The 19,358-nt window shown below is 44.5% G+C and overlaps 2 protein-coding genes across 4 annotated transcripts in view; one reads left to right on the forward strand and one right to left on the reverse strand.

Annotated features, from left to right (window-relative positions):
* SENP5 (SUMO specific peptidase 5) overlaps positions 1-19,358 on the reverse strand; it is a 163,242-nt gene that overhangs the window by 92,399 nt on the left and 51,485 nt on the right. The gene's annotated exons all lie outside the window — the stretch shown is intronic.
* On the forward strand, positions 42-18,396 carry FETUB (fetuin B). Of its 2 annotated transcripts, none has more exons than XM_021543809.3 (7): positions 42-3,881; positions 13,043-13,153; positions 14,530-14,617; positions 15,127-15,293; positions 16,134-16,247; positions 17,173-17,256; positions 17,738-18,396. In XM_021543809.3, the coding sequence occupies exons 1-7, from the start codon at positions 3,660-3,662 to the stop codon at positions 18,152-18,154; spliced, it is 1,203 nt and encodes a 400-aa protein (XP_021399484.2). In that variant the 5' UTR covers positions 42-3,659; the 3' UTR covers positions 18,155-18,396. The 2 variants fall into 2 exon arrangements, with proteins under 2 accessions (XP_021399484.2, XP_085443399.1); XM_085587273.1 differs by having other exon boundaries at positions 3,738-4,844.

The raw sequence follows: 19,358 nt of genomic DNA on the forward strand, positions 1-19,358 counted from the left end.
GATCAGCTTCACTGGGATGTGTGGGTGCTGAGCACTGCGGAAAATCAGGTCAGTCCTCCCTTTTGATCACACACCAGTAACATTAAAGAGGTGGCAGGAAAAAAAGTACTTTTCCCTTCCACTTATAATGTTTCCCACCATGTACCTACTTTTGATATGCACCAGAAGTACCTCAAAACTTTTGGACATGGCACAAGAGCATCCATGTCTATGAAAAGAGCAGAGAGTCAGGAGGACACTGTCATTGCTGGCAGGCTGAAAGCATCAATCCCTGCAACCAAACACATGTGTATTGTCTGTCTTCCAGCAGACACACAGGTGCAGTATAATCATGGGGTCCTGCACGGTCTGTGTGCATATGAGGAAGTGCCAATTCAAGGGAATAAAAAATATATGACTGGCATGTATCTCATATAACAGGACCCTGACAGGGATGGCAATTTACCATTATTGTAGTAGTCAAATCTTCTCTGAATTTCTGGCACATGTTAGAGGCAGAATCTATTCTAGGTAGAGAATTAATAAGGGGCTGGGGCCAGAAGGATCTTTACTGCCAGCCAGACTGGAATTCTGCAGGCCCTGGGGAACAGTCTCAAAGACAGTCATGAATGTTTAACCAGGAACAGCACTTGCTACAAGATAATTATCATGCAGGCAGCAAAAAATTGCAGAACACATGTCATTTCTGAACTCTTTCAAATAACCTGTCCTGTTCTCCTAGTTACAATCATCCAGTACTTAGTAAGCAACACAACTAACACTTGCTCTTGGTGCTAGTGCAACAGCTCACAATACAGAAAGGTTCTGCTCTGCTGTGTCAATGGGGAAGGGGTAAATCATTGGCATTTGCACCAGTGCTTCAGCTGGGTGTGTAAAGAAAAGGAAAATCAGCCCAGACTCTATAAACCACAGCCTAATGTTATGGGAGCACACTGAGGGCAAGCTCTGCCTGTGAAGATAGCTGCTCTCACATTTCAAGCAAATGCTGAGTTTTGCAGGAAGCATGTTGTGGGCAAATGCACCAGCCACAGCCAGTCAGTGGCTCAGGGAGGTTTTGCTTCTCTGTAGAGCAGAGACTCCAGTATAACCTGCATGCAGCCATTCCATCAAAAAGTGCTAATATTAAGCTGTAGAAATCTCTTAATGCAGTAAGATAGGAGGTCTTCCTATCTCACTGCATGAGACACAGCACAGGATTTAATGAAACTGCAACTATTTTGTTTTGCATCACTGTGACACCAGATACATGAAACTTTTCAAAACTAGGAATCACCATTACTAAACCATAGAAATTGTCTTCTATATAATGAAATAGAAACTAATTCATAGAAGAGAGAATGTTTTCCAGGCTTAGAAAATCTTCTTATAGCAGAAACAATGTTTATAGAAGGGATCCCTGCCCCTGAGGTTCCCTGAAATCCAGAAATGCTGCATTTTCTTGTTGCCTTTTCAAACCACATAAAGAAAAGATATGTAGCAGAAACATCTGCAGTCTCCATACTTCACAGATGTTCTATACCTGGTGAAACAATCCCTTGCTTTCTAAAACAGGAAGAAAAAAATTTTCTCTGTGCATTCCATTTTGGTAGCTGCACTTCATTTTCTTTCTCCTTAACACTTGTCCTCTTAAGGACACATCATGCCTCCTTACAGATCTGTTTTCGGTGACTGCTTTAAAGCAACCACTTTGTCTCCCACCAGTATAGCCCCATTTTCATGCACCTGGGCCTTACTAACAGATTCACTACTTAACAATTGATTCTCTGGGCAATGAGACATATGAAATGGTGGTACATGAAATACAATTCCTTGAAATGTAGCATGAAGAGTTTTGCCAGGTCTGCATTGCTGGCTAACAATGTTTTTCCAGCTTTTTCAGAAGCTGTTTCGCAAAAGCTCATATACTTCATGTGCTGCTTTGGCTGAACATGCTTGGATTTCCCAGCTGTGTCCATGTTTTGAGGTCAGCTACTTCAACAGAGAAATTTTTCCTTTCCAGGCAGAGGAAGAGTACAAAGAACAGAGTCAGGGATATAACAATCCCCTATTATAAGAAGCACCAACACAGCCAGTACTAACTGGCACCCATCTCCATAGAAATGCCATGCACTGTAAGGATAAAGAAAATGAGTTATTATCCTTTAGCCGCAGGGGAAGCTTCCCCAGGCACAAGGAACAATGGGAGCAAGTCTGCATTGCTGCTGCTGTAGTTCCTGTACTATGGCTACAGCAGTGTTTCTCAACATTCACCCCTTGTATCCCAACATTCACCCTTTGTATCCCATCCCTCTGGGACACAGTCTGTGCATTATCCCTCACCCGACACGTGAGGGGCTCACTCCAGCAGCCATGTGTCCCTTCTGTCCTGCAATCGGGGTTTTCCACCAAACAGTCTTCTTAGAAGAGTTTCAGCTCCAGTGCTGTTGCAGGTCTTTTGGCTGTATCTATTATCCCAGCTTTCTATGCACATTCCCTGGGACATATTCTGCTGTCTCCCAGATGGTTTAAATACTTCTGGGCTAAGATTCTTTACACAGCCAGTAAAAAAGTGGCAATGTAGAAATCTTTAACTACTCCAGATATCATAGTAGTATTGAAGAGACAATTATGTCCTTCACTTGCATTTTTTCTTCCTCATTCAATACAACTTTCAAACTTAAAGGTACTTGGTGTCCTCCAGCAGAAAGGTGCAATCACAGAGTCCCATGACAAAAAATGAGAGCCAGGGACCTGGTGACCCAGCTTCTGATATCCTTCAAGGTGAAATGCTTAAGAATTGCCCCTTAGTAGAAAACCAGTGACATTGAACTGGGATTCTCTCCAGGTAATGGTCCCTGGTCCCTACCCCTTCTCCAGATCTTCAAGATAGAAGCTACTTGTAAAGCTATTCCCCCTTGTCTCCATCATGGAGTTCCTGACAGGTTATTCACAAGGCACACTGCTGTCATTTCAAACTGAAGTTTCTCCGGGAAGAATTTGCCATGACCTTTGAGGGGTGTCAATGCCTCCAAGGCTAAGTGGTAGCATTCAACTGTAGGCATCCAGATGAGTAGAAATGCTCACAGCATGAATCCAAACTGAGCTTTCTATCACAACCAAACTGACTGCATATAATAGAGTCAATGTAATGGTTTAAAATTGTCACTTAACAAATACAAAGTGCAAAATCAGTCAACCTTGTGGCATTTATCCATTTTCTGTTCAAATTACTGAGACCCTTGTCTTCATTTTATTTGGCAGAAGAACTGGATCACTGACAGAACAGAACTGGAGCCAGGCCTGTTCTGCACAGAGATTTATTCAAACAAATCTGGTTTCTTAAGGAAGCAGATTTGTGTGTGTATTCTTATACCTTGCCATGAGGTCAAAATTGCATGATCTGCCCAGTGAAGTCAAATTTAGAGATGGAAAGCCAGAAGGAAAAAGTGCTGTCTGGTCTCAGAGGGAGCAACAACACTTCTGTAAAACCTTGTAATCATTGACTTAGTGTTTACTGTTGCAGCTGTAGGTTTAAAGGTGATGGTCAGTATGCAATAAAAAGGGGGCACAAGTTTATAAAGAGACACAGCTCCACTATAAAGATCTGTTATCTCACTCAGGTCTCAGCCCCTCTGTCCTGACTGACCACCCTCATCTGCAGCACTGGCTCTCTAGGCAGAATGGTTTGGCTTGTTTGGATGCTCTTTGGCATACAGGTGCTTTGCTCCTGCACTGCTGCCCCTCCTGCCCAAGGAGCAGGGGCTGCCCTGCTCTGCCCTCGCTGCGATGACCCCGCAGTGGAGGAGGCTGCAGACCTGGCTCTCCGCCAGATCAATGCTGACCGAGAAGAGGGCTACGTACTCAGCCTCTACAGAATCATCAGTGCCCTAGAACAGCCACAGGTAAGTCACCCTCTTGCTCAATATATGTTCCTCCCTGTGTCTATTTCTCAGAAATATCTATTTGAATAAAGAAATATTTCCAAAGGCAAATGCAAAGCTCTATTCACAGGACTCCAGAGGCCATGTCAACTTTATGCACAGACTAGAAACAATTTCATCACACTGTGGGCAATTAGAGAGCAAATCTCAGTCATGACTCTCTGCTGCAGGCCCTTGGAATTGCTCCAGGCATCAGTTCAAATTTGATATGAAACACCACTACTCTGATTTAATTTCATTTTACACCTTCCTCCCACTGCCTTGAGCAGTTGGAGTGCAAAGGCTAGTAAGTCATAGTGTGTTTTGCACAAAAGATATGAGCACTAACAGGTGTAAACACATCCTGCTTGGGACCAAGGAATTCCTTCACAGACCTCTAAAAGATGACTCATTCTCCAGAAGAAACCTGAAACCAGTTCAAGGGCAAAAAATGCACTGGAAATACCTACAGAATATCACTCCCATTTCCTCAAGTATCGTATTTCTCTGTGTGTGCTTAATTTATGACAATTTTGTGCTACAATAACTGAATCTATTGGCACTAACTAGGGACAGCCTGAAATGAATTCACAAGGGCCTGCAGCAGATTAGGCACTATGGAAACCTGCTGCTGGCATTCCCTGCAATGACTGGTCACTTCCCATAAGCTTACCTGAAAAGCTCACTTCTGAACTCTAAAGAAAATTAGGCTCATTGCCAGATGCTTAGACCTGTGCTAGCAAGGATATGACATTTCTTCCTGCTGCTCTTACAAGGACATGGCTCCTGCAGACACACTGTGGACTCCAGCAACATGAGATTTCACAGCTAAAGATGCTCTGCTGTGTTTTGCACTATGGTCTCTATACTGCCTTGCTCAGGTGACAGAATGTGCCCACTGAACAACTGGATCAGGTCTCTTCAGAATTTTTCTACATGATGCAGGTGAGCTGGCCCAGAATCCACATCAGCAAGCAGGGAGCTAGGTGCTCAGACCCCTTCCTGGGGCTATTTCATGGAGTTTGGTACTCAGACCCCTTCCTGGGGTTATTTCCTATTGACAATAATTAGAGCCCCCTATGACCACTCTAGAGTGCAGCATGGTGGGGGCAGACATGCTGCAAACCACCCCAGTCCTCTCCCTACTTCACCCTTCACCTGAGCCAAAGATATCTCAACACTGGAGATTTTTGATCCTGTTGCCTTCAGGGGAAGGCAAGGCGACCTGGTTTCAAGGAACAGCATGGCAGCCCAGTCTCCCCTGGGCCACTCGGGCCAACGACACACGCAGGCACCAGTGTGGTGGACGGTCGAAAGCGTTTATTATCTTATCTCATGGGTTTAAATAGTCTTGGGGGACTCTGTTACGTCAGGGGGGGTTGGTAGGGTCTCTAGGGTTAGTCAGGAGTGGAAAACTACTGGGTTAGGTGTGGTTACATTCTTTGGGGTAAATGGATAACATGTTGCAGGGTGAGAGGGGGAAGGGGTCTTTCTTTCCGTCACATCCCGAAATCTTCCGTTCGCCTGTCCCTATCTACTACATCTCCCCCCTCCTTTTCATAAGTAACATGAGGTAGTCGTAGATATAGGCACTGGAGTGAGGTACAAACTTGTAACTTGGTAAGGAAAAAAGGGTTTTTGGTAAACCTGAGTAAATCTCGCAAGGTGAGTTTTGAAGGCTTTTGCAGCTGATTGTGTTCGCACTTTTTGGTTTACAGCATTTGTTGCTGGCCCACGAACAGAATGTTCGCCCGTTCTAGACGGGCCTGAACAAATGAGACTAGCTTGTTCAGCAGGCATGGTCCTATGGTAACAGCTAAAAGCAGTATTGCCAGTGGACTTACCAGGGCAGAAATTAAAGTGGTGAGCCAAGGTGATTGATTGAACCAGGATTCGAACCAGCTCTGCTGGGTTTCCTTGTCTTTCTTTCTTTGAGCCAGTCTATCTCGGAGTTCTGCCATAGAGTCTTTAACGACTCCTGTATGATCTGCATAAAAGCAGCATTCCTCTTTCAAAGCTGCACACAGTCCTCCTTGTTGCATGAACAAGAGGTCCAGTCCTCGCCTATTCTGTAAAACTACTTCTGAAAGCGAAGAGACTGATTTCTCTAGATAGGAGATGGATTTCTCGATCCTCTGCAGGTCTTCATCGATGGTCATTTGCAGCTGAGAGAGTCCGTGCTGTCGGGTCGCGATGGCTGAGACACCTGTGGCTGTACCAGCTGCTCCCAGGCCGAGCAGCATTGCGATAGTTATACCTGTGATTATTTCTCTTTTGTGCAGTCTGTCAGGTTCTTCGAAAAGGTGGTACACTTCTTCATCTGAGTGGTATAGGACCCTAGGAACAATCAGAACTTGGACACAGAAGTTAATAGAGTCATTAAATTTGGCAAGGAACACACAAGGACTCACTCCGGATCGCTGGCAAACTTACATTCCAGATGCGGATGGGACCACCCACTTACCGATCTTTCTGTTGGGCTTGACAACTTTAGTGCAGAAGTTGCCTTTCTGCTTTGCTAAAGTTGCATTGCCAAAACATTTGCCTTGTCCTGTGATTTGACTCAGGGTGATTCCTCTGCGGGGAGTGTCCCATCTGCACTGGTGGGGGGCACTGGCTGTGGAGTAACTGAAGGGGGTGTTTAAAGCAATGCCTTCGTAGAAAGGGGGTTTAACATCATAACAAAGCCAACAGGAGTTAGTCAGGTTCGGTTTGGTTTCGTTTAGGGTTAGAAAGGTAGTTTCTAGTATATAAACACAGGGGTGTTCCACGGGCTGGTGGAGGGTTCTATGTGACCCTTTTGCAGCTCGAGGTCGACCAGTTCTAGCAAGGCTACTATTCGAGGCTTTGACAGGGGCCACTGCTCGACCCATACGGGGTCTGGTGATTTCTAAGTCAGTTTGATTGGCAGCAGTGGGTGTACGGCAGTGGCCCTTATTATAAATTTGTAATCCTGACTCCTAACATAGCAAGGATGTCCCTTCTTATCAGGGGTGGAGAGTTTTGCAAAATGTAGGGGTGGATTGCTACTGTTTGTTCTGGTCTCTTTTTTGTATGAAGCGTTATGGCTATTAATTGGGTGCTTTTTCAAGCTCGGGACGGCCCTCCCGCTCCGTTCACTGGGGGGACTTCTTTGCATTGCCAGTGTCGGGGCCACAGTGCTTGGGGAAAAATCGAGCAGTCTGCTCCTGTGTCTGCCCAAAACTGAAGCCCTATGACATGGGGGTCTTGACTGCCATAAAGGCGGCACGTCCCCCACACCTTCGGTGGCTCCTTCCCTATTTTCATGGCCAGGGCCACCCAGGGGTCCCGTTCTGGGGCGTCCCCTGCTGACCCTGCGGCACAGGCGCTGCTTGCGGCAGTAGTGGGTACGAAGGTACCGCAGGCTGTGTTGCGAAATTCGCTGGCGAGGGTACGAAGCTGGCTGCCTCCCGTGGGGGTACGGGGTATAAGGGCGCCCCGTCCTACTGGGGGTTGGCATAGATGGGCTGCCTTGCATTTGCAGCGGGAGGAGGCTGGGTGCAGCCCGCACGCCCCCTCCCTCTCCCGTTTCCCTGGGGCCGGGACCTGCATTCCTTGGCCAGATGCCCCTTCCTCCCGCAGCTCCAACAGGCTCCTCTCTGGCGTGTTTGGGGTGGAGGCGCCGCGGCGGGCTGCCGTGTCGGCTGGGGACAGCTCACCGCGATGTGACCTGCCTCACCACACTTGAAACACGCCATGGCACTGGTCAGGGTGTGGACGGCTGCCTGAATGGGTGTCAGGTGTTCTTCCCTCACTACATGTCTGATCATGTCAGCCAGGCTGGCTCCGGCTGGCAGGGAACGTAAGATATCTTTGGTGACAGAGTTGCACTGCTGGCGCAAGCAGTCAGCTACCACGGGGCCCTTTGCCTCTGCCGGCAGGGTAGAGGAGTCTATTGCTGCCTGCAGGCGATCTACGAACTGCGTGAAGCTTTCGCTCTCTGCCTGCCTCACGGTGGACCACGGCGATGGCTTGGCTACGACCCGGGAGGCTGCACGAATAGCCTCCCTGGCAGCCTGAGTGGTCGCCCTGACCTCCTCAGCCCGCATCTGCGTGGCTTGCTGCTGAGGCGTGATCATATCATCGTGCTTTCCCATAAGCCTGGATAAAGTCGATCTGTGTAGTGGCTGCCTCGCGCCAGATGCTTGGGCTAATAGCTTTGTACAATTATCCTCCCATTCTTGTCTAAATACAATCATTCCCGCGCCATCAAGTATCATACGACCTATTCGCTCGATATCAAAGGGAAGCAGGTCGTCATTACTAAAAAGACCATCAATTAGTGTAGAGACCATGGCCGAATTGATTCCTTTTTCTGCAATGGCTTTGACAATTGATTGTACATCTTTTGGGTTTACCGGGGCATATACCCTCTGCTGGTTCCCTTCCGGGCCGGTGATCCTCACCGGGAAGGCTTGTACGGCGGCCGCTGGGGACCATTCAGCACAGGCTATTTTTATTTCTCCCCAGTCGGTAAACTGGGCTGGTTCGTATTGTGGCTGCTTTTCGGTGCGGCTTAAAGCTTTACTTGGTTTTGTTTTAAATTGCATTGGCTCTATTCTCTTTGTCTCAGAGTCCCAGCTGGCTCCCGGCAGCTCTTCCGAGCTGCCGGAGCTGCTGCTGGACTCCGAGTCGGAAGTCGAATGCCAGCGCACTTCCGGGGCTCGGTGCCGTTTTGCGCGGCTCCGACCCCGCTCCTCCCCCCGGGGGTGGCGCCGCTGCCGCCCCCCAGGCTCGCCCTGCCTCCTGCAGGGGTGGGTTTCTCCCTTATATGGTGGCAGCGTCAGGCGCGGCTGCCGATTGGCTCCGAGCCCTCTGCCGCTCTCCTCCTCTTTCTCCCGCACACGCGCATTAGCGAAACTCCGCGCCTCTGGGCTCTTCGCGCCGAGACTGCCCGCGCCCCGCCCCTCCCCTTGGCTGCCGGCGCCATTTTCAAAGGCGTATGGAGGCGGCGTGGGCAGCATCCCCTCCCGAGCCGCGGCTCCCGCGCCTCTGGCTTCCCCCGCCAGTCCCCGCCAACAGAGCTCTGCGCGCCGCTGCACCTCCGGTACCGGGTCACCGACCGGCGGTGGCGGGGCGGATGGGGAAGCCGCGGATTTTTGGGAGGTTTCCGCGGGGGGTCCCGGGCCCCGGCCCGGGGAGGGGGGCGACGCGCCGGGCCCCCCCAGATCCCCGCTCCCGGGCGGATCGTCCTCAGGGGTAGTTTGCGTTGCCGCTCCTACCCCTAGCTTGGGTGTAACCAATAAACACGTACGCGCTGCGCTCCATGTCTCTTGCTCTTCTATTGCTCTGCGCAGGGCTTTCTCTACTTTTCCCCACGCCTTAAGGCATTTGCCGCTGCCTGAGGATTTCGTGTCCTCGGCCAGCGCGGCTGTGCATTTTTCCCATATCTCCGGATGCAAAACATCCACAGGGCGTTCAATTGCCCCAAGCTCAAGCAGCCTTGCTATAGCAAGATAAAAGTCTTTGAGCTTACACTCAATTCCCCATTGCTTATGAACCTCACTTACGACCCTGGCAATGGCATCCATGATGATCGCGGGTCCTGGGACGTCTCCCTTGCCGAGAACACGGTCTTACCGGTCTGGCCGCTGCTCTTGTCCAGGCGACACCCGCTGCCCGAGCGAATTATTCCCGGGTTTCGGCACCAGTTATGTTGCCTTCAGGGGAAGGCAAGGCGACCTGGTTTCAAGGAACAGCACGGCAGCCCAGTCTCCCCTGGGCCACTCGGGCCAACGACACACGCAGGCACCAGTGTGGTGGACGGTCGAAAGCGTTTATTATCTTATCTCATGGGTTTAAATAGTCTTGGGGGACTCTGTTACGTCAGGGGGGGTTGGTAGGGTCTCTAGGGTTAGTCAGGAGTGGAAAACTACTGGGTTAGGTGTGGTTACATTCTTTGGGGTAAATGGATAACATGTTGCAGGGTGAGAGGGGGAAGGGGTCTTTCTTTCCGTCACATCCCGAAATCTTCCGTTCGCCTGTCCCTATCTACTACAGATCCTCGGTTGTGATTTGTCTGTCACTCCATTTCCTAAAGACTTAACTTACTGCTTTAAAGCAAGCATACTTTGTTCATCTGGGGGTTTAATTTACTTATTTACTTTTATTATTTTATTTTTTTATCTATTATTGTATCCAGTAAATAAGGTGTTTCAAGACATTGCAATAACAAACTAGACATTCTAAGCCTTTTGTCCCATGGTTGCTGCTGCTGGGACTGAGTACATAAGGAGCAGTCAGCAACGTCAAGGGGTTCATGGACAGTAACAGCCTTATGCCACCTCCCATTCCTCTCAAAAAAATTAAGAAATTTTTTTTTCCCTGTGCACAAGTCAGTGGTCCTCCTTCTCACTTTCTCAAGCAGTACTGAGGATAAAAACATTTTCAAAGTTACTTCAAATTCAAATCTGCCCTTAAGCAACCTGTGGTTCAGCTTTACTCTAATTGAAACTAATGAGCCATCTGCTATTAACTTATATGCAAGTAGGACAGAGCTTGCTTTCATATAAGATACTCACAATTAGTTTCAATGACAGGCACTTAACCAAAATTACAAAAAACATGCCAAAATATTTCATTTCTTTCCCTTGCACCAGGTCACGCTGCTGCCACATCTCCTCTGGCACCCAGTGCCCAGCACACATTGCAGCCTGGCACCTGCAGTGCTGAGGAAGGGATCTCTTTGGCAATGGAAAGACATACAACTTTTTATTCAATACTAGGCAGATATCAAAAGGCCTTTGCATAACAGTCTTGTAATGAAAATTAAAATAAGGATGATTAAATCTTCAGTGATCTGCTGAGTTCTGAATAAGCTCCAAATTATCCTTTCCCTTGGGGAGAATGATACATAAAGAAGCAGGTAGACCAAAAGATGTGTAGATTTTATAATAAACTTATCTGCTTATTAGAGCTGGTATTATACAAGAGACCTATAGGCAACAAGAAATACAATATGGTCTGCCTTGGATGCATTTAGTGTTTCTAAGATCACCCCTCTTTATAATCAATATTCATGATTCAGTTGAGGAAACCCATCTAACACCAAACACATTTGATTATAAGAACATTTCTTTAATGAGGTATTTGTGTGCTTTTGCCTCTGGAATACCTTAACAACCAGTTTGAAAGCTCAAGTCACTAATTCCAAATATAAGACTCCTTAAAGATGCACATTTTTCTTGGCTATTTCTTCTTCATGTGGATAGTCTTAGTGATGGCTTTTTTCCTATAGAAGTCATATTTAAAGTTACAAACTTGTACCAAATGCTGCACTACTCCAAAACACATTTTCAGCAAATAGCAATTACTTTTTAACTGATTTTACTTTGTGTTTACTGATTTAAGCTGTATTAGCTATCATATTAAAGAGAATTATCATCAGGGTGTTTAGATATCTTGTATGTAACAATGGATCATAATCAAGAAAATTATGATTAGTCCCTTCCACAGAAGGATCTCTGCAGCCAGGTGTGGGGATATTGCTGTGCCACTGCACAAAGAGCACTGCTGCACTTCGGTGTCACTCTTTGTCAAAATAACTTTTGATCTTTCCACAGCCTTCAAATTAAACCTCAGGATTAGTGTAAGCAAGCCCTGAGATCTCAGTGTAAGGCATTACCAGATCACTTTATAGAACACTTAGGAAAAGAAAGATAATATGAAAATACAAAAAACAGTAGAAAGCACGAGAAGTTGCATATGTAAGAAAATAACTAAGAGACAATGGTAACAAAACAATTTAATAATTCTTTATATTTATTTTAGTTTTGCGCTTTCATATTTAAAGGTTTAATATTACTAGTATACATGGTAGAGCTCAAATAAAATCCCCATCCCTCAGATCTCTATAGGTGTGATCAGAGTAGTTTGTATCTCTCCATCTGCTCAGAACTCCAGAGCAGACATCACTTAGTGGTTTTCTAAGCAGTATGAAGACCAAAACACCAACAGTACTCCAGCTTCATAGGCCCTATGGACTGACATTTGGTCACTGTTAAACAGAGGCTAAAACTAAAGCCAAAATGATACAGATATTGGCCCCAGACTTCCACAAGACTGTTGCCCCATTTAGAGTTTTCTCCACAAACCAATGAAATCAAGCAGGGATGAATGAACACTGCTGTCAGTTTTGGTTTTTCTCCCCCTGCAGCAAAGACATAATCTCAGTCTAAACACGCAGCTAACACTCACATCTAAGTTCTTTAGGTTGTATAAATGACAGCTGCCCTCTTTCCAGCTTTCCACTAAGGATATAAATAAAACATGATCCAACTAAGCTGTATCCTTGATAAATATGCTGGAAAGGTGCTTACCCGAGTCTACAGTGGAAGCAGAATGAGGAGCTGCACCATGCAGCATCTCATCTTCCTGCACTACACAATGTAAGCAGCAGATATACAAAGCTGTATTTTTAGTCCCTCCTTGTACTTCTTGCCTGGAAAGATGAGCCTGAATTTCTCTGTGCTGCAGTGAACTGAATAAAGGTTTCTGGACTGAAGCACAGGCCAGAACTGGACTGAAGCTTTAAGTGAGTCTGAGACATCCATGTGACTCTGCAAGGTCTCTCACAGGACTCCCTGACAGCTGAGAGAATATTTAAGCTTCTCTATCAATGCAGCCTTTGCCTCTTTACAGCAAGTGCAAAGCATGCACACTGGAAGAAGACACTGCCCTAAGAAATAAGATATTTATCTTTCTAATGCCTGCTGGGAATGTTTCATGTTAGCAGTTTTCTATTAGTTGTGGTATTTACAATCTCATTCTTATTTCAGGCAAAATAACCTACCTTTCAGATCTGATAATAAAATGCAGTTGACAGTGAAAACATCAACATGTTTATTCTTTATTCTTGGGTTCTGGTTGGTACCAGAATCAGAAGAATTAAACTGACCAAAGGACTGTTCTTTATATAAAGCTGGCTAGCTGCATGACTAAGCCTGTTCTAACAGGACCTGAATTTCACCTGATTTGCCATTTTTGTCACAGAGAGTGTTCAGTTTTCAGGATATCTCTGCATTCCACCTGTGTGTTTTCCATTTCTTAATCTCTCCTTTTTATGAGTCCCTACTTTGTTTGATACAAAACTGGGATGTGACCCTTTTATTTCTTGTTTCCAGGAGATCACTGGTTCTGTGTTCTATCTCATCTTGGATGTAGTAGATACTGAGTGCCATGTACTCAGCAAAAAGTTGTGGAAGAACTGTAACACCAGACCTGCTCATTCAACTGTAAGGATTTTATTTTTCTATTTAATCTCACATAGGATGAGTTACTCAGTTACTACTGATGACTGCAAAACCCCTACACTTGCATTTTTAGCAGGCAACAGAGCTCAGGAAAAAATCAAAGGCCATTTTATAGCATCCACAATTTTACTATGTACATTCTAGTCAGTTTATATACTGGTAAGATTTCTTTTAAAAAGTGGAAATTAAAAGAAAATTTTTGACCAGAGCTAATAAGGAGGCCAAACTAAATAGCCATTCTAGGACACTATTTAGAATAATGGTTTACTTTTTACAGCAACCCTATAAGAGTTTGTTTTCAAGATAGCCTGTCAAGGAGGGAATAAAAGAAAAACACTTTTATATAACATGTGATTTTTTTGTTTACTTTAATTCCACTTTTATTCTGACAACTTTGTAAAAATTGCACTGAAATAGGAGAAAAAAGAAAGCTCACCAAGCTAAGCTGCGAAGACAGAAAGTGGTCCAAGACTGTTGCTACAGGTGACCAAAACTGCTCTGAAAAACTGAAAAAAAAATGCTTAGAAAATGAAGAATGACAAGAAACAAGACTCATATATATATATAAAGAAAGTTATGAGTAAATTTTCCTGGACTGCTTCTAAGGCCAATCAATTTTAACTCTTTAATGAAAAACTAGAAAAAAAAAATTCTACTCCTTTCTCATTAGAGTGTTTTCAGCAGAAAAAGGGCACAAAGCCTATATGGTTTATATGGCTTCAGTGAAGCCAAGAAATGCATGTCCAGAGGCCTTGAGCACACATGTAGGAATATCTAAGAAGCTCTCAGAGAATATACTTTCCACTCTTAAATATAAAAGCACAATGGATATTACCAGGCCAGTATTTTTTTTTGGCCATAATGTCAGAGTTTTTTGTGTGTAAGAATGACCCTACTATGCCACAAAGTTGATTTATGGTCCTTCCTACCACTCTCCTTATGATTGTAGGGAAAAGGGGGAATGTGGAAGACAGGTAACTGAATCCAGACACTCTGAATTATCTCTGGGTTTAAACTCTCTGAGTTCCAGACATAGACCCAGCCCAGGACAGAGACCCAGGAGCATTCTGTGACACTTGGGCACTTCTCAGCTGCCAGAAGAGTGGACCTGGGCAGGCCACCCAGCAGTCAAGCACTGCATCTGTATAGCTCAGAATCATACCAGGGGATGAGCTAGCCTTTTATTTTTAAATGAGATGCTTAGAAATGTGCTTCACTGTCATTTGAGTATTAACAAAACTTTTGTATTGAAAAGAATTCCATAATTACAAGAGGAAAATGTACCACTCCTGTCTAGGTACTAGATGATCAGTAAAGGGTACAATATTAATTGTTTCTAAATGTTCATATTGTTTTAGGTTTACGGTCAATGCAAAGCAATTATCTATATTAATCAGGCAAGAAATATTGCTCATCTGAATACTTATGAGTGCACTTTACAACCAGGTATGTCTTTAATATACTCTTTATAGGAGAACTGGAAGAATTCTTTGCCAAATAGCATTACTTTAAATTTTAAATATAATTATGACATTGCAGTATCTTCATTAGCTTCAGCTGCCCTGATTTTCTCAAGTCAGTGATCATAAGGCCAGGGAGGTAATGCAGCTCAAAAGAGTTCAGTAATAACTGTTTTAACCTCTGGGACACTCAGCAGAGCCTCTGAACCAAAAAAAAATTGTGTGGGTTTGTGAAAGGCAAGGAAAAACAGTAAGCCCACTGTCAATAGGTTGAATTTTTCCTTTGGTGTCTGCCTCCGCTGCAACATTTTTATGGGTCTGTAAATACATAAAGATTCAAAATTATTGAGGGATGCAAACCACATTCTTACTCCAGGGGAGTGGAGGACAAGTGGGCAGGGTTGGGGACACAGATGCATTTACAGTGACCTACACTGTCAACATGCTTTTATGTTTATGCCTTCTCTAATGACATTGTTGTGTTTGAATAAAAAGTTCCAGGCAAATATATTTGGTCAGTGTGTCCTGACTGCCCAGTTGATGATTCTCCAACTAAGCCTGAATACTTGGAGGCTGCTGTCCGAAGCCTTGCCAAGTTCAATGGAGAGAGTGAACAAACTCATTACTTCTCAGTCCTCAATGTCACAAGAGCTTCAATGCAGGTAATCCAAGGCTCATCTGACTTGGTTGAGCCCTCAAGAATCCTTTATTCAGAATACTCCTGATCTTCGTGATCCAAGACTCTGATTCCATTTCTTGCAAAAAGAAATACAAAAGTCAAGACACGGACTTACTTCCAAAGTCCAGAAAAGCTTCACTGTTAACTCTTTCTTCTTCCACCACCATGAATTCACAATTCCCTTAGTAGAAAGTATTTAATAAAGCACAGTCGTACCTTCCAATACATACCTGTAATTCACTGAATGAATATAAGCATGGTTTAGAACTAATTTTAGACTAACAGAGAGCTCATGATCTCCTGGCTAAATCCTCTTTGTTTACCACAGTATTATCTAGTCTCTCTAAAATTCAGTATGTATAGATGGCAAAGTTTTTCTTCTTTATCTAAACTGTCAGATATTACTACAATATACTATTTTATCACTTCAGTTTTCTAACCCAAACTTCAGAAAGAGTAAAATGATTTTGTTCATTAAAACAACCAGATATTGTCAACAAGACACTGAAGAGGGTCTTTGGCTATGTAGTTCTATGTGGATGCTAATTTATGACAAAATGTAAACCCATTTCCACTACACCACTCCATGAGTTATTAAGATTGTGCATATACAAGAAGTAAAAAATGACTAGGCAATAAAGCAGTACTGGCAAAAAAAAAAAAAAAAAAAAAAAAATCACTGTAACACAGCTAACAGTAATGCCCAAGTATTACCTGTTCCTTCCATAGCAGATGTTTTTAATAAATTTCAAACTCAGTAGAAATTCTTTGTTCTTCCTGAGACATGCACAAGTTCTAATTGCCACTGGCCTCTCATTTACAGTGGGTCATTGGTCCTGCACATTTTGTGGAGCTTTTAATTCAGGAGACATCTTGCTCCAAAGATGACACGGTTGCTGACATCTCAATGTGTGAGCCACTTCCACCAGAAGTAGCTGTAAGTACATTTCCTTGTATAAACACAGTTTTCCAGATACTATGATTCCTCAAATATTTAGTATTTATCTCCTTGGCTCTTTGCAGACAAGAACCCAAATCCACAGTCATCTTTTTATGGATCATAGCTCTATAGTGTCTTGCAAGTCTACAGACTGCTTTAGAATAGAGAAACATTTCAGCAAAAGTTCTGAATTCTTACCAGAAGTCCATAAGTAAAAAAAAAAAAAAAAAAATACCATTCAGAAAAAGGTGGAGTAGCAATCACCTTACAAAACTGAATGAGTCTAAAGGATTTCTCCCAAAGAAACAGACAAAGACAATAAATCACAAACAATGCATGAAGAGTATATTCATACTACAGTCAGGTCAGCTAAGGAAAACATTTAGGAACTAAGGAAAAAAATTGTAAGATAAACTGGAAGACTAAACGGGCATGTTGTCAAGAGATAACAATTCAAGCCCCATCTTAAGTGAGATCCAAGCCATGATACTTATAGCCATGATACCTATTGATGTATATGCCTATACACAATTACCAGAAACAACATTTTTGTCACAGTTTCTTTCACTAGTACGGCGTGAAATTGGTTCTGTGTGGAAAATTATATTATGTTCTACACACAGCTTGCCTGCATAGAGATATTCTGCTGCAGGAGAACTTAAGCAAGCTATTGTAGTTTGGCCAGCTTAGTTTTGCTATTGTGTTACCTAACCCTCCTTTACAAACACAAGGCCTTTGTCAAAACACTGCCTGCCTTTGTGAGGTTGCCAATCCCAAAATAAAAATTTGCCCAAGCTGTTTATCCCTATAAATACACTTAAAAGATATAACTATTCAGCCTTTCATAATCACTTATTTTACAAGATAGGAGCTTAGTATCAGGGCTCCATGTGAAAAAAATGCTTGTACTTTCTTCTTACAGAAAATCGGTTTCTGCAAAGGCTCTGTAGTAAACAGTCGTGCGGAACAGTTTGTCACAATATCCTGTGAAATCTTCAGTCAGCAGGTATTTCTTAATCTAATCTTAATATTGCAAGAGTAATACTCCCTTACAAAACAAGTATTGAACTTTTGAAAGCCTAGCCATTTTTAAGATTTATTATTCACAAAGATGTGCTTCAAGAAATTGATAAGGCCAGATCAGGAAGAAATCTGTTTTGTGATAAAACAGACTGTTGTTGGGTGGATAAAAAGGCAATAGAGTGAGTATAGAGACAATCCTGCAGAATGTGTTCAGAATGCCCTACAATGAAATTGCAAATCACAGAGAGAATGCAAGTGGATATTACTGTAGTTACCCAAGTTTCATGCACTCATCACAACAGGCAAAAGAAGTAGCTACATCCATTTATCCTTTTAGCTTCTGTTCTGTAGCTGGTCTTGGAGGACTAGAGATACAGCAGATCCTTAGTTTGAAGGGTAATCTTCATATCTGAAGGAATTTGGAACTGCTTCAATTTAGATAATGTTTATTCCTTGTTATTTAGGATCCTGCCACTGAAGAGGAAAACAAGGAAGCTAATCAGACACCTGGAAAATCCATGCAGGATCAACAGGCTTCCCCTTCAGATGCCAATCCCTTTTCCCCACACCTGAAAAAAACAGTGGGCTGGGTTAAAATTCTACCCCCTTCAAATGAGGACATCACTTTCCATAGCCTAAGAGAAAGTCAAAATGAACATAAAGACGGAAATCCAGCTCCTCCTAAGGCTGTCGGATCTGCCCACAGGTGTGATGGAGAAAGGACTCAAGTAAACAAAGCAGATTTAACCAAACCAGTCACTGGACCCATTATTCTTCCTTTTCCTGAAGAGCCTTCTCTATCAGATTCATGTCCAGGAGAAGCAAAGCAGACAGAAGGCATCCTCCATCCTCTGATAACTAGAAAGCCTACCACAGTCTAGCCAGCACCAAAGCACCTCAACTATCTGCAACAAAATGACAGCAAAATGGCAACATGGTTTTAAATTTGTGTAACACCTTCAAATAAATAAATAGTTTGTTACAGTCTTCATCTTTGGCCTACCACAGTCTAGCCAGCACCAAAGCACCTCAACTATCTGCAACAAAATGACAGCAAAATGGCAACATGGTTTTAAATTTGTGTAACACCTTCAAATAAATAAATAGTTTGTTACAGTCTTCATCTTTGGCCTACCACAGTCTAGCCAGCACCAAAGCACCTCAACTATCTGCAACAAAATGACAGCAAAATGGCAACATGGTTTTAAATTTGTGTAACACCTTCAAATAAATAAATAGTTTGTTACAGTCTTCATCTTTGGCATTCTCGAAAGCACAGGAACAGATTAGGAAAAGAAATTTAACAGAGGCATTTTTCCAACAAAACTATTTGGCTTTTAATTCTGAAATTCCCCCCATCAGGCAGAACATGAAGGACAGGTAACTGTGGAGGATAAAAGAACTTGCAGGGCTGAGATAGCCCAAAGACATCAGAAAAAAAACATCTTTGGTAGCCGTCAGGGCCCGGAGGGGGATGGCAGCTCCCCAGGGCATGGGGAGATGAGCCACGTGTGACCACCAGGCTGGCGGGGCAGGGCCCGTCCTGTGGTGCCTGATGGAAGTCAGGCTATTGAAGGAGCCGGCTCACCGCCGGGGCAGGCAGGCCGGCCTGGGGCAGGCCCCGAAGCGAGCTAGCAAGGCCTGGTGTGTGTGGGGACGGCAGCGAGTCCGGCACAGCGCAGCGGTGTCCGCAGCGCCCGCTCGGTGTGCCGGACCCGGCCGGAGCCGCCGCCGCAGCTGCGGCCGGGCGCGGGAGCTGCGGCTCGGCAGGAACGCTGCAGCCCCGGCTCCAAGCGGCTCCCGAGGGAAGCGGGGAGGGACAGCCCCGGCCGTGGCCTCCCCCGGCACTGCCCGGGAGCCTCTGTCCCCAGGGCCACCAAGGAACAGCCCCGGTGCGCTGAGCCTGGCACCCCGCACCAAACCCCGCCCGAGCTGCGAGCATGGGACACGGCATGGACAGGGAGCAGCACTGCAGCACTGGGTAGCATTAAACACTGCTGAGGTTTTCCTGTTTTGTGGGTAAACTTAATTATATCGTGAAGAGCTTAGCCTATTTTTTTATTTCCCGCAGAAAATCTCGAGAGA

The sequence above is a fragment of the Lonchura striata genome, chromosome 9, assembly GCF_050655825.1.
Source record: "Lonchura striata isolate lonStrDom1 chromosome 9, ASM5065582v1, whole genome shotgun sequence".
Lineage (NCBI taxonomy): Eukaryota > Metazoa > Chordata > Aves > Passeriformes > Estrildidae > Lonchura > Lonchura striata.